This window comes from Ixodes scapularis, unplaced genomic scaffold (assembly GCF_016920785.2).
Source record: "Ixodes scapularis isolate PalLabHiFi unplaced genomic scaffold, ASM1692078v2 PGA_scaffold1__304_contigs__length_218370807, whole genome shotgun sequence".
NCBI lineage: Eukaryota > Metazoa > Arthropoda > Arachnida > Ixodida > Ixodidae > Ixodes > Ixodes scapularis.
The window spans coordinates 170,450,751-170,464,503 of record NW_024609846.1 but is presented as its reverse complement, the minus strand read 5'-3'; the positions used below and the strand labels follow the sequence as shown (position 1 = coordinate 170,464,503).

Sequence of the window (13,753 nt, the reverse complement as noted above, 5' to 3'; positions counted from 1 at the left end):
GGAGCATGCAGCTTTTCTGCTTCGGAGATCTTGTTTAAAAACAGAGATACAAAAGAAAAATAGTATACATAACCTGCTAATTTATTCAGACTATCAACAGCATTTATTGTGCGAGATGTAAATCTATAATGATGCTCCTGCAATTGTGTCCATATTTCTTTATTTTCATATACCAGCTGCGATTCATACGTTGCCTGCCCTGTCAAGCATGCTTAAAATATTGGTTGAAGTTTCGCCTGTAGCTACAGGCCATACCTAAATAAAGGCTCATATAAAAATTTACACTTCCTACGGAAAACACGCCTAAAAAAAAATTAAATAGAAACGAGCGCGCCGACAGCTAGTGTCGTCACAGCCTCCACAGGGCGAGCGGGGCGAGTCGGGGAAAAATTCTCTCCTCGCCGTGACGTCACCCTGGTTCGCCGTAAGGGGGCGCCACGCGAACTTCTCGGGGCTAATAGTTCTGACTCCTGGGTATGTGCCGCAAACATACCCAATTGCTTTTTATCTTGTTTACTCCCAGTACCTCCAGCGTACTGGGGGAAGCTTCTATAGCCGGTATGGCAAGCTTTGCACAATTGTGTTTCCCAGAAAACTTACCCGAGTCAACTGTTTTTGAGGAGCCCCACAACAAAAAAAAAAAAGGGTCGTCCTTGCGGAAACAGTTTAGACGTGCGAGTTCCCTCGCTAACAGAGGTGTATCGGTTCTCCCTGCAGTAATCCTGTGCAGCGTGGTGTACAAAGTGGTGGACACGCGGGAGCTGTCCCTCGTCGGCTCCATCACGGTGTCGGCGGCCTGCATGCTCTGCTTCCTGGTCTTTCGGGTCCAGGTAATAACAGTCGTTCTGGGAACGATTATAGGTTTGTCACATTTGGTTGCTCTCTCTCTCTCTCTCTCGCTTGCTTTCTCACTCTTCACGCTAGAAGGGCCTTTGAGCAACACATATGCTTTGTTTCATCCTACGTCAGAGCGGAAAGCAACTCATCTGTTTCTTGCGCAGGAGTTGCGGTGACGTTAGAACGACGTCGAGCTCTGATTGGCATTATTGAAAGGATAGTGGGTAGACCACAATGCTAGATGCCTCGAGGTCTACCCACTGTTTTTATCAAACAGCCAATAAGAGTTTGACGTTCTGACATCATCGCAACCCCTAGCAGACGAACTTGCGCTGTTAGCCTGCTTCCTAGCGCAGGGGTTGCAGTGACACCAGAATACCGAGCTCTGATTGGTTGATTGGAATGATTGGGGGGGGGGGGGGGGGGGTAGACCTCAATGCTAGCTGCTTGGCTAGCTGCCATGAGGTCTACCCACTATCTTTCTAATCAGAGCCAATCAGTGCTCGGCGTTCCCACGTCGCCGCAACCCCTGCGCAACAAGCAGAGGAACTTGCGCTCCGCATAGAAGACGCATTAGGACAACTCAGGTGGGAGACTGCCATATGAGCCTGTTTCGAAAAACTGACTTTGATCCGAACTCGAGAACCGAACTAGACGCGATCACAACGCCGCCGTTTCTCCCGCAGCGGCCACTCCGGGAACTGCATGGCCGCACGTAACGGACCGGTCGAGTCACGCAAGGGCCGATGGCGCCATCTGACAGTAGCTATACAAAGTGACTTTGATGTTTTGACTCGTTGTAAAAGGGCGGCGCTATAATCGTATCTAGTTCGGTCTGGGCAGACGCGGGTGGTCCGGGTTTCAAGGGGGAATTTACCAACTGACTGTTCTAGTAACATTGCCTAAAACAATGTACAGGGTGAAACAAGGAGACGCCAGGCTCTTTAAATCGACCGGAAAATTCGATTTCTTAACCTATCACGCTACGACTTTGTGCAGCGTTGCCCACAGATGGTGCACTTTTTTTTTTGTAAAATTTGCAAAGAGCGAACTTACCTGAGGAAAAAGTAAAGAAAGAAAAAGGCTTAGCTCCTACGGAAACGCAGCGACGCCACCGGTCTGCAAACAACACGGCGCCGTTTCGCACGGTAGACAAGCCAACTGCCGCCAACGAACGAGCAGACAACGCCGAGAGCCGGCCCTTTTGCAAACAAGGAGCTGCAGTTCCTTGCTGTCACCGCGCCTGTCTTTTTTGTTTCTGCGACTGCCGCCGCCTGCGGAACGCGCGCCGCTTTTGAGTCGAAAAGATCGTCTGCTAAAGAGGCCTGCTCTCGGCGCCGTATGCTCGTTCGTTGGCGGCGTTTGTTGCGCCATCTCTTGTCTCCCGTGCGAAACGACGCCGTGCTGTTTGCAGACCGGTGGCGTCGCTGCGTTTCCATAGGAGCTAAGCCTTTTTCTTTCTTTACTTTTTCATCAGGTAAGTTCGCTCTTCGCAAATTTTACAAAAAAAATGCACCATCCGTGGGCAACGCTGCACAAAGTCGTAGCGCATAGGTTAAGAAACCGAATTTTCCGGTCGATTTAAAGAGCCTGACGTCTCCTTGTTTCACCCTGTATAGCACGGACATAGATATAAAAGGAGCTTGATTGGTTTAGCATCTTTTACCAGACGCACAAGATGACAAATGTCGTGACGTTGCACTTTCGGTCCTCTTTGACTGGGCCCCACCGGCTCGTAGTGTCGGCTGCGCTTTAAGATGAAAAACAAAGCCCCACTGCCAACTTTTCGGCACCATCCAAAGAAGGCCAACGCGAGGCAAAGATTGGAGACGAGTGCTGAGTCAGTGTTCGGCTGAAACTCGAGTACAGTCGGTGGGGACAAGAGTGAGCCGAGCGGTGACGCAGCACTTGAGTTCGCGTTTGCCTTCTTTGGGTGGCGCCAAGAAGTCAGCACTACGGGTTTCATACATGTGTTGCCCCGAGATACAGCAAGCCATGTCCCCTGAATGTGCACCTTCTATATCGGGGGCGCCCGTTTGTATTCGTATACATAGTTGGGGAAATCATTCGGCAGAGGGGATAACACATCTAATTGTCATTGGCCGGAATCACTAGCGATGATTGAGGCATAAAAGCTTTGCTGGCAGTGTATTCTTAGCACCTTCTTTTCTTTTGTGTTAATTTGGCTTTAGTCTTCAAACAATAAACCAATTGATCTTAATTGTATTATTACCCTTGCTACAAATTTAATCAGTGCATGCACTGCTGACTCGCTGTCCACCTGCACCTTAACTTCCATCAGCAGATTTTTATGCAACCATAGCATGATCCCGAGCTGCACTTTAATTTCAATCAGCAGATTTTTATGCAACCATAGCATGACCCCGAGTGTTGCTTTAGTATTCCTGGTGAGAGGTTCGCTAGGGGTGCTTGTTTTCCTCACTGCGGGTAGTGCACATGCTACACAGGCGGTTATGTTCCATAGTGCATAGAAGCTTCTTCCCCTGCTGCTTGCACCAGCAGGGGAAGTTGAAGTATTTTCACTCTGGGTTGTGAAAAAACTCCACCAGGCGGCGATACCCAAACTTCTTGCTGCGATAGTATATGTGCTTCATGGTTGACGGCAAAACATATTGTCGCTATGCGGGCAAAGGCAACACGGTAAAGGTATAGATTAGCGCACGAATGCTGATGAAAGCTGTGCACGCGAGCTCCTCCTCTCATCTAATTGTACATGGGTATTGGCGACGTGTGCGACCAAAAGCATCGCTGTGGTCGCAATTCATGATTGGCCAAACGCTCACTGTGACGGAAATCAGCACAATGTCAGTGTCAACCGTTGCGACTTAGCTCAAAGCACAATGGTTCAAGAATGCGAAGACTCCAAGCTTTTAGTATTGTTTTTACACATACCATTGAACTTGTAGTTCGCAACTGATGATAAGCTGTTAAAGACGTCACGGCGAAAGAAATTCTGGTCGTAACGCAACGAACGGAAACCATAAGAGGGTATCACCACACCCTTCCAGTGTTTAACTATACTTTATTCACGTTTAAAAAAGGGAAGAGGACATACGTGCCCATACCTTTTGACTGCATTGCTAAGCCTGTGGGATAATGTCACCACCTATGAACATGACAAACTACAATGCTGCTACTGGACCATAGCGTGTCCCTGAGTGTCTTAAAACATAACACGGCCCAGCGCGGGCATGTTCTTCGACCATTCCAGAAATCGGCTTTTGACTGGTGCCATCTCCAGCGTTTATGCGAGTGACACGTGCTTTCCTTGCTTTCCGAAGCGACGCACATGCACGTGCTGGGCTGTGGATTTCTGAACACCGGAAAGTTGTAGTGGCGTGGAGATGTTTCGGTGGCGCCCTCTAATGTGAGAAGCTCGATGGTGCAGATAAAGCTCGGTGGAAGTTATCGTTATCACGTTCTTAAATCAACACCGTCAGAGTCGAGAGTTTGGCTTTAATTATAATGCAATTAAATGCAAAGGGGCAAGCGAACTGGACAAGAATGACGAAAATAATCCCTGGAGAAGGGGAACAAAGGGACAAAGGACAAAGGTCGCTCACCAGTCACCTAGCTGTGTTTGGAGATTTGTGTCTGTCCTTTGTCCCTTTATTCCCCTTCTCCAGGGATTATTTTCAAGTTTGGCTTTGCTCTTATTTCCGTCGATGTGAGCAAAAATAATCCTGCTCAAGACATTATGGACGCCATATTTGAGGGTGATTTTTAGAGCGCATGCTCAAAACGAGCCCACATTAATAGCCTGCTGAGACCGGCAACCTTGATGGTGCTAAATGCATGCTCCAAAAGGACTGCGGAAGCTCGCCGTCAGCACGCGCTGAGCAGCAGCGCACACGGATATGGCCACCAGTGAATACTGGGAAGCAATTACTTTAGCTCCAGCTTTACAACCGTAACTGACCACTCTTTCTTTTTTTTATCCTTTTATAGAGTATGCAGTTTCCCTCCGTACCGCGTATGTCTGGCCACGCAGCCGCTCTGCTAGGCAATAGAAAGGCGGAATAATACAAAGCGAGATGTTCCAACTAATGAGCTGGCTTCCACCGTCATCATCATACCCGTAGCGCGATGAAACAAAAATGCAATAAAAGATATTTATGCGAGTTTCGTTTATTTTGCTTGAAATACTGGCGGCAGGTGCCTGCGTGTATTCCGTCCTTTTAGTTACTGTGAATTACCGAGCAAGCACCCACTCAATATTCTGAGATATTCTTGAAAAAATTTTGGATGGGTGCGGTCAGAGTGCGAAAAGGCAGAATAGGGTGGGCTTCACCGCTTGGCAACGACGTGCTCGGAGAAGCGGCTTGCACGGGCGGCTTGTACGGAGGACCATCTGTCAGCTAGGTGGGCTCAGAAGTCTTGGGCGGTTTCCTGATATGTCCTTCGCTAATCTTTCTTACGTTTCATAAGTGCTGGGTGGGCACATGCGTGACATGGGTGCATGCCCGGTATTTTGCGTTACTCCTTTCAGATTCTGATACTGACACAATAAAACTCTTGGAATTTTAGGGAAGGTGCACTACACGAAGCAGCTCTCGTGACTTGCTGGCCGAAGTCTATTTTCATAGAAATGGGGCCCAGTAGTTGCGCAAGGCACGGAGCGGTTCATAAAGCTTTTAAACCGACTGTATCATGCAGTTTCTTAAAAACAAAACTAATTTAAAAAAAAAAAGTTATTGGCAGGTGGTTAATGTGCGATCCAGCATGTTGCACATGATCCCAAAAAAAGCGGTGTGGTTCATTTTCAGTGAATGGTTGTTTCTCAGCTTTCATTCACCTTCAGAATCGGTAGTTATGTTTTAGAAAACACAGGGACCATTTACAAAATCCCAACTCAATACCTCAAATAAACATTAAAATTCGCCTCTAAAATGCGTGTCTGTTGTCAGAGGTTCAAGTGACCATTTTCGTGCACTTTTGTATGCATGCTTGCAACATCCTCCCCACCCTGAAGCAGTGGAGGAAAGGCAAAAATGCAAATGTAATTACCAATACTCCCAGTTTTGGGGGTTGATTTCGAGGTTAACTGTCCACCATTTCCATATGAAATTTTAGTGATATAATTAAAATTATATGAACTTTTTTTATGTTGTCAAAAACTGTACACAGAATTTTTAAGCTGAAGAAGTCTGTTGATAGAACAGCACCTAAGTTCTTAATTTTATACCTTCAAGAAACAAATATTTTGTCTTTACACCTTTGCAAGAAACTTCAGCATATGATAATGCCTGGAAGATCAAATTTTCTGTGATTTGCACGAAAACTCAGTGATTGAGTTTGTGTTGTGAACCAGTGTTCTCTTCATTAAAAAAACACTGCAGCAATTTTATTTTAATTTTTGTTACACATAACTGCTATGATCTTCAGGGCAAATAGGTACAAATAAGCTAAAATATGTGGAGACTAAAGCAGCAGCCCGTTATGTCTGATACATTATGGCAATCCTTCATAGGTGATGAATATGTGTTTGAGTCTAATTTGGACAACGCTTGAAAAACTATGTTTCTTGAAACCACGTGTGATCCTAGCAGCACCACTAAGTTAAAGATCTCAGCAACTGCCAATTAACCTATCCTGCTCAGCACAAGAAAGTGCACGTTGAGACACTTTATTCTCAAGACGTCCCACAGCAGATTCACTGTACATGTTCGAGTCACAGGCGGTGGCAACATCCACAGTTCCGTCCCAAAACTGCACGGTCACCCCCACACAACACACACGCACACACGGCACGACGAGCAGCTGTAAACGTGGCGCCCCTCCCTGCAGGCATCGGGCAAGGGATGATGTACTTCTCCAACACGATTGTGATCAACCAGTACTTCAAGCGGCACCGGGCATCAGGCAACGGCATCTACTTTGCGGGCGGCACCCTGAGCTCCTTCTTCTTCCCGCCCATGCTGTTCACTGTCATCCACATGTTCGGCCTGCGGACGACCCTGCTGCTGCTGGGCGCCCTCTCCCTGCACGCCATCCCGGGCTCCATGCTGCTCGAGTCCCCCTTCAACCGCGTCCGCAAGATTGACCGCAAGAGAAAGCTGCGCACCATCGTCACCGAAGACTGCGTCGAGAAGGCCAAGCTCAACCCGCCGCCGGGCCCCGGCGTCGAGAGCAACGTCGAGGAGAAGCTCGAGCACTGGTTCCGGGAGCAGCTGGCCGTCTTCGCCTTCTTGCGCCGCCCCATCTTCTACGCCATCGTCCTGACGGGCATCACCTTCTCCTTCTCCTTTGTCGTGTTCCCGGTGACCATCGTGGACTTTGCCATTACCCGGGGCGTGTCGCGCCACTCGGCGGCGCTGCTGCTCACCAGCTTCTCGGCGGGCGACCTGGCGGGGCGCCTGTTCAGCGGTGTGCTCACCGACCGGGGCATCCTGCGCAAGGACCACATGATGGTGCTCATCTACGTTGTGTGGAGCGCCGCCTTCCTGGCGCTGCCCCTGTGCACCAGCTACAAGGTGACCTTCGCTGTCACCGTGGTGCTTGGGGTGGCCGTCGGGGCCGGCGGCATCTTCAACACGGTGCTGCTGGCCGACTACCTGGGCATCCACATCATGCCCACCACCTTCGCCATGTTCCGCCTCGTGCTGGGGCTCATCTCCCTCGTGCGGCCCTTCTGTATCGGTGAGGGGCCTCCTCCGCTCCATGTCTGCATTGAACAAGCTATGCCTAGAGTGTCGACAACCCCGACAGTATTGGGGGCGCTATCGTGCGGCTGCCCAGTGCAGAGCAAGCGCAATTGGTGACGGTTACAATCCAAAAACGTGACTTCCCGAACCTGAGATACGGTATTGAAAACCTTGTTTTGCTCTGTCGCTAACTGTTCTAAAGCTGCTGGGAGATGGAAAAGTGTTTTCTGTGATTTCGGACAAAGCTACAGATAACTGGCAATGGCAATTTTATATGCTGTTGAAAGAACAGACATGGGGACAGACACAATGACACATCTTTCAAATTGAAACAAACTCAACGTGTTGAAAAATGTGTTGTTGTGTCCATCCCTACATTTATTCCTTCAGTGATGTACAATTCCACCAACATGCTCACCTTCTAAAAGTAGTGATTTTAAGCAATGAGATGGCTCGAGGGTTGTTACTTTGAAGCATAGCCTATTTACTGCCGATCAACTTTTGTCCGTATTTCTAACTAAAAAAAGTCGAATAGAAGGGAACTCAACCTCCTCAATGGAAACACCAAAGTTTTTGTAAGGCTAACTAAAACTATAGCAACCTTTAAAGAAAAAAAGAAAAAAGTGTGCTTAGCAAGTGAACAGTTCCAAAAGAACCTGCAATAAATGGGGTTCTTATTAATGCCACTTCACTGTAAACTCATCAGCACTATAGTTTTTTGCAGCCTGTCTTTTTTAAACCATTCCAGAGTCTTAAAGGAAAAAAACCATAGAAACGACAATCCTACAAAGACCCAAAATTACAATCATGCATGACCCTTCTCCCTACTAAAAATGTGGCGAAACGTCATGTTATGCTTCTTTCCCGAGATACAGTCATGTCTCGTTAAAATGAACCCTGTTATTATAGATAGCCTGCTACATGAACACCATTTCCGAGGACAAACTGGGAAACAATGTGCATTTTTGTCTCGTTATTATGGACAACCCACATTATGGACGATTTTAGGGGGGGAATGGAGGTGTCCATATTAACGAGACATCACTGTATATCTAAAAAAAATGGGTGCTTTGCTACGTTTAGTTACATTTGTCGTAGGAAAAAAATGCCACCAAGATTGTAGTTTTGGGCTTTCTAGGATACTGCTTGGGGCAAATAAATTGAGCTTGCACCATAATAAGACAATTGCAAAATCCTCTTCAGTGCCCCTGTAAAAGTCACACAAAAGGTATAGCCACAAATATGTGCCCGGCAAGTAACTGCTTCGAATTGTTTTGAGGGTAAAAGCACTAAAAACAACGGATAAGTAAAAGAAACGAACAACACAGAGCGCTCCGTGTTGTTCGTTTCTTTTACTTGTCCGCTGTCTTTAGCGCTTTTACCCTCAAAAACATGGATTACCAACTAGCCCAAGTGCATACCCAACTGCCTCGAACTTTAAGGTGGGTTTTTCGGGTATATTTGTGCTGGGAACACCAGACGAAATGGTACCAAAAGGTGACCTTTGTCTGGCTCCGTAACCCGTGCCTCGTGCTTCCTTGCAAGGAGAGATACAAGAAAAGAAAAAGGCTTACGCCCACGTACAGCAAGCACCATATGTACAAAGCTGCATCAGGCTCATTATGCTGCTCAATGACTTCAGCATGCATTATGCTACATGCATTTCCCCTTCCACATGTGGGCATAGAAACAGAGCCTTACACCATGCCATGTTTTGCTCTCTTCCGCAGGCTACTTCAGGGACAGAATAGGCTCCTACGACGGCCTCTACTATCTCCTGGGAGCCTACAGCTTCGTTGTTGCCTTCATGTGGGTCATCATCTCCCTTGTACGATGTAACAGAGTCACCAAAAAGTACTCGCTCAAGTGACCGTTCCTCCGCACCATCACACTGCCATCACCACTGCCACCACCATCGTCATCATCCTTCACCTGTTGTTATCCATTGCGCCCATGTTTCACAATAAAGGAAGCCACTATGTTTTGTTTGCGAGCATTTTCATGCCCCCCTCCGACTGGCCTTGCGTCGTCGTAAGTGCCAGGACAGACTTTCTCGGACAAGGTCTGCAAGCTAGATGCAGCCTAAGGGCGCATTATACCGTTTGAAAGACGATATGTTTCCACTCCGAAGGTTGCTCCGGAATTTATACAATGCATTTGTGGAAAACGAGAGACGAATAAAAGTCCTGATATTTAAAGTTTTGTTCTCAGGGACATGCAGGAGGATGGCAGACTTATAGATAATTCAAATGTATGAGCATGTGCATACTTTTATTTCTGCCTTTGCTGTTAAATGAAAATCAGATAAGAATAAGATCACAGCATGCAATTCATGTGCCAGTATTGTAGTGACTTGAGCAAAATAAAAACTTAGCTGGTATTTCTCTACCACTTAAAAAGGAACATGGATTATAATCTTTCAATTATGCATTCCAAGCATAAAGCAGTAAGATTATCTCTGAAAGATAAGGTAAAAAAATGCAGCAATAGTCACATTTTTATTTGGACATTCAATAGTTCTGGAACAGACTCAATGTCCTGACTTCTGTTTAAGAAAAAAGAGTAAGGTGCAGATACCAAAATCCCAAACTTCCGCAAAGTAAAAATACTACTGCACAGACGTCTTTTAGTAGCTCTGAATGACCTTCAATGAAGAAAAAATGTCAAATGGGTTGCATAAATCTAGAGGGAAGTTAGTTTTGTCTTCATCAATCAATGAATCTTTATTTGCACAAGAAAATGGAACACAAGAAGCATGCACAGCAGGCAGAAAGGTCATGAAACTCATACGCCAAAGTGCCTGCAAGCCAACTCCCCATGAGCGAATTATAAGTAAGTAAAGACAAAACAAACAAACACAACAATTTGACATTTCAGATGCAGACGAACAAACAAGACATGAAGGACAAAATATGGCCCTGGGACTGGCGAGTCAAGGCTGGCCCACACATTTTCACCGAGTGTGCTGTGCCGCACAGTGCAACGCAATGCAGCACACCTCGCGCGAATGTACGAACCAGCCATCAAGGTTCCCAATCGAGCGACTCTAGAGTGTACGGAAGGCGCGCGACACACTCTGACTGAAGCTACGTAGCTTGTCACCAGACCCAGGTCAGGGTGGGTACACGTCTCTTGACAAGGACAAGTATGCACCCACTACTCAAGGGAAAGGGGAGGCCTTATGTCGCTGGGTGCGAACACGGACAGGGAGAGGGAGGCCTGTTCGGCTGGAGACGCGCGACACCGAGGTAAGCCGACCAGAGACGGACCAGGGGCAACAGCGAGGAGGCGATCTCGAGCAGCTGTGCGGCGGTGACTCAGACGGTGCCAGCCAATCGACCGCAGCCACGCCTCATGGTCCGGTGACCGATCCCGACTGACCAGCATACGAGTCGCACGGCGCTGAACCCCCTCAAGCATCTCCATGTGTTGCGCCTGGTGGGGGCTCCAGATAGAGAAGCAGCATTCGAGCTGAGGAAGTACTAGGGCACTGTACAGTCTTCAGGGTATCCCATCCAAAATGCCGAGAGAATCTGGACACGAAGCCCAGTAAACTGTGAGCCTTACCAACGATTCTAGCCAGATGATGACCAATATCGAGAGTTGGCTTGAAAGAAACGCCTAGGATTTTGAGTACCTGTACGGGTGGAACAAGGAAAGCTCCAAGGAAATAGTGTGGAGGATCAGCGTTCCTAGCCGAGCTAAACTGCATCATGGCGCACTTGCCGTGGCTGAGATTGAGATTATTACTTGTGGACCACAGAGCCACCTTGTTCAGGTGAGCCTGCAGGATGGAAACATCAACAGCAGAGCGAACTCCCATAGCCAGCGTAGTGTCATCTGCATGTCGGACTGTGAGGACCCTATCTGAAGATGGCGAATATCCCAGACATACAGATTGAAAAGGGTTGGAACTAACACCGATCCTTGAGGAACCCCCAAAGAAGCAGTGAAAGTGTAAGACATTGACCGGTAAAAAAGGCAGTAACCCGGTGCAATAAGCCGCCACCCACCCCATAGTCGAACAGCTTCCTGATGAGAAAGGCATGATCCAGGGTGTCGAAGGCTTTGCAGAAGCCCAACTGGACAACGTTGGTGGGGACAAAATCATCCATGTCTCTAATACAGAGGGGCAACCAGAGAAGGCAGTAGCATGCATCGCACAGTAATGATTATACAAATGTGTGACAGCGCAACGTCTAACCCTACTTGAACCGGCAAGAGCAGCATTTGAACTTGTGACGTCTGAATCATGAGTCACAGCTTTCACTCCGCATCCTTAGACATTGCTGGCCAGTGTCGAAGACACATGCATCTTTAATGGTGTCTTTAGATACAGCTGATCGTCTTGCATCAGGTATCAGTTGCCTGAGGAACATGGGCTAGTATCGCTATCAAAGACAGGTTGAAAATGTTATATACTTCCAGAAGCACGGCTATAATTTCAAAGCTGCATTTTCTTTCAGTTAGTTCTGGGAACGGCAGGCTTATTCAGTTACAGCATAAACAAATTGCCAAGAGAAACGAGTTATCAAACCTTTGGACCACGACTAAACCAGCACAATCGAAAGTATTTCAAACAGTCTTGGGTTAAGGGGAGACACTAGCTTAAAAATATTTTTTGAACCAGTTGTATGATTGGAGTGAAATTTGCATGGGACATTGACGATCAATGTCCGCTGCAGACTTTGACCTCTATAGGGCGATTTCCTTAGAAGCTAGACATTTGTGTATGAAGCTGTGGCACTCTTCCCTATGATATACAAATTAAGCCAATGAACCAAAATTGTATTGCTTGAATATAAAGTAGGTACTGTAGGACTTCAGGCAATCTAGTTTATATTGTTAAAATGTAAATATTTAATGAAAAAGAACTACTCCCATAGATGAGTAGCATTTTTTTATATACCAAATTGTCAATGCATCCCATTCTCTTCATTATTACTTGAACTTACTAATGCCAAATAAAGTGGATAGCCCAATTCCCCAGTAAATTTCAGTTCATAAATGTTTGGAACAAGGCACAGAAATACTTTTACCGGTGAGCAAAAGATTCCTTTGTACAAAGTTTGTAGCAAAAAAGTGAAACTGAGGAAAATGGACTCAAACATTAAGACTGTTTACTTTATTAATTTCTCACAATCTGCATCCTCTAAAAGGCCACAGCAGAGTAGGTCTGTCCTTCACATGCCTCACTCATTTGGCTCTTGAGAATTGCTTGCAACATGGTCTCTTTGTGGCCCACTTGGAAGACTATGCCATGTGCCTTTTGCTATGTTGCTATAGTTGCTGTGTGCCTTCAGCTTTGAATTTAAGACCTTAGACTGCACGTCCTTGTCAAAGTGCTGCATCTGGTTACTCCCAGGATTTATGCCCGTCTCCAAAAGATCCTCTTCAAAGCCCTTAGGGCCCAAGTAGAACTTGGGCACTGCAAGTAGAACAGCCATTTCGACTGTTTTTCGAGACAAACATCTCCATGTGGTGAATGATGTTGATTGGGGCAAAGCTCTGGTGGTGCTGATGATACCGATTTTATTGTTCATAGGTAGTGCTAATGGTGCTGATTTTTTTTATTGCTCATAGGTAGTGCTGAGTTCCGGGTTGCGTTTCGACTTCATTATTACTGCTTTATGGTCGGTGAACTGCAGAGCCATTGGTACTTCTAGCGGATCAGCTTGGATCCGCTAGAAGCCATGGGAACTGCAGAGCCATTGGTACTTCTAGCGGATCAGCTTGGATCCGCTAGAAGCCGTGGGAATGCATCTCCACCGCTTAAGGCAACGGTCCATGTCAGAAAGAGAATGTGTGGTATGGATCGTGGTTATATACGCAGTTGAGCAATTGACCGCAGCGCCCTCTCGTCCATAAATGTTGAGCCAATGCATGCAAAGTTTAACGCGATTATATACGCATATGACCGCAGCGCCCTCTCCTGTATAGACGTTGAGCGGCTACATGCAATGTTTCATCCATGACATCCCCAGCTCTTGAGTTACTACCACATCTCAGAGCCCCCTACTCGTCCCGCAGTCATGGGCGAGTGGTTAAGGTGATGGACTAGAAATCCATTGGGGTCTCCCCGCACAGGTTCGAATCCTGTCGACTGCGCAAACATTTTTTCTTTTTTTAAGAAGACAGATGGGATGGCAATCGATGTGAGCACGGACGCCGGACGGACCCTAAGGAGCTTCGCCCCTAAAAGTCTATCTTCAGACACCACCTCCAGTCCAGGGCATTGAATGACTCATTCG

General features: G+C 46.9%; 2 protein-coding genes and 1 pseudogene across 3 annotated transcripts in view; 1 reads left to right on the top strand and 2 right to left on the bottom strand.

Moving 5' to 3' along the window:
• Positions 1–9,488, top strand: part of LOC8031796 (monocarboxylate transporter 13) — a 66,108-nt gene extending 56,620 nt beyond the window's left edge. The window contains exons 3-5 of the mRNA XM_042290401.1: positions 718–861; positions 6,646–7,524; positions 9,233–9,488. Of these exons, the coding sequence (XP_042146335.1) occupies positions 718–861; positions 6,646–7,524; positions 9,233–9,372 (1,163 nt within the window). The 3' untranslated portion in view covers positions 9,373–9,488. The remainder of the gene's footprint in view (positions 1–717; positions 862–6,645; positions 7,525–9,232) is intronic.
• Positions 6,469–13,753, bottom strand: part of LOC8031798 (inhibitor of growth protein 4) — a 29,476-nt gene continuing 22,191 nt past the window's right edge. For both annotated transcript variants that reach the window (XM_040218857.3, XM_029983960.4), the window contains exon 7: positions 6,469–7,522. The gene's annotated coding sequence lies outside the window, so the exon portion shown is untranslated. The remainder of the gene's footprint in view (positions 7,523–13,753) is intronic.
• Positions 10,393–11,545, bottom strand: LOC115323584 (annotated as a pseudogene).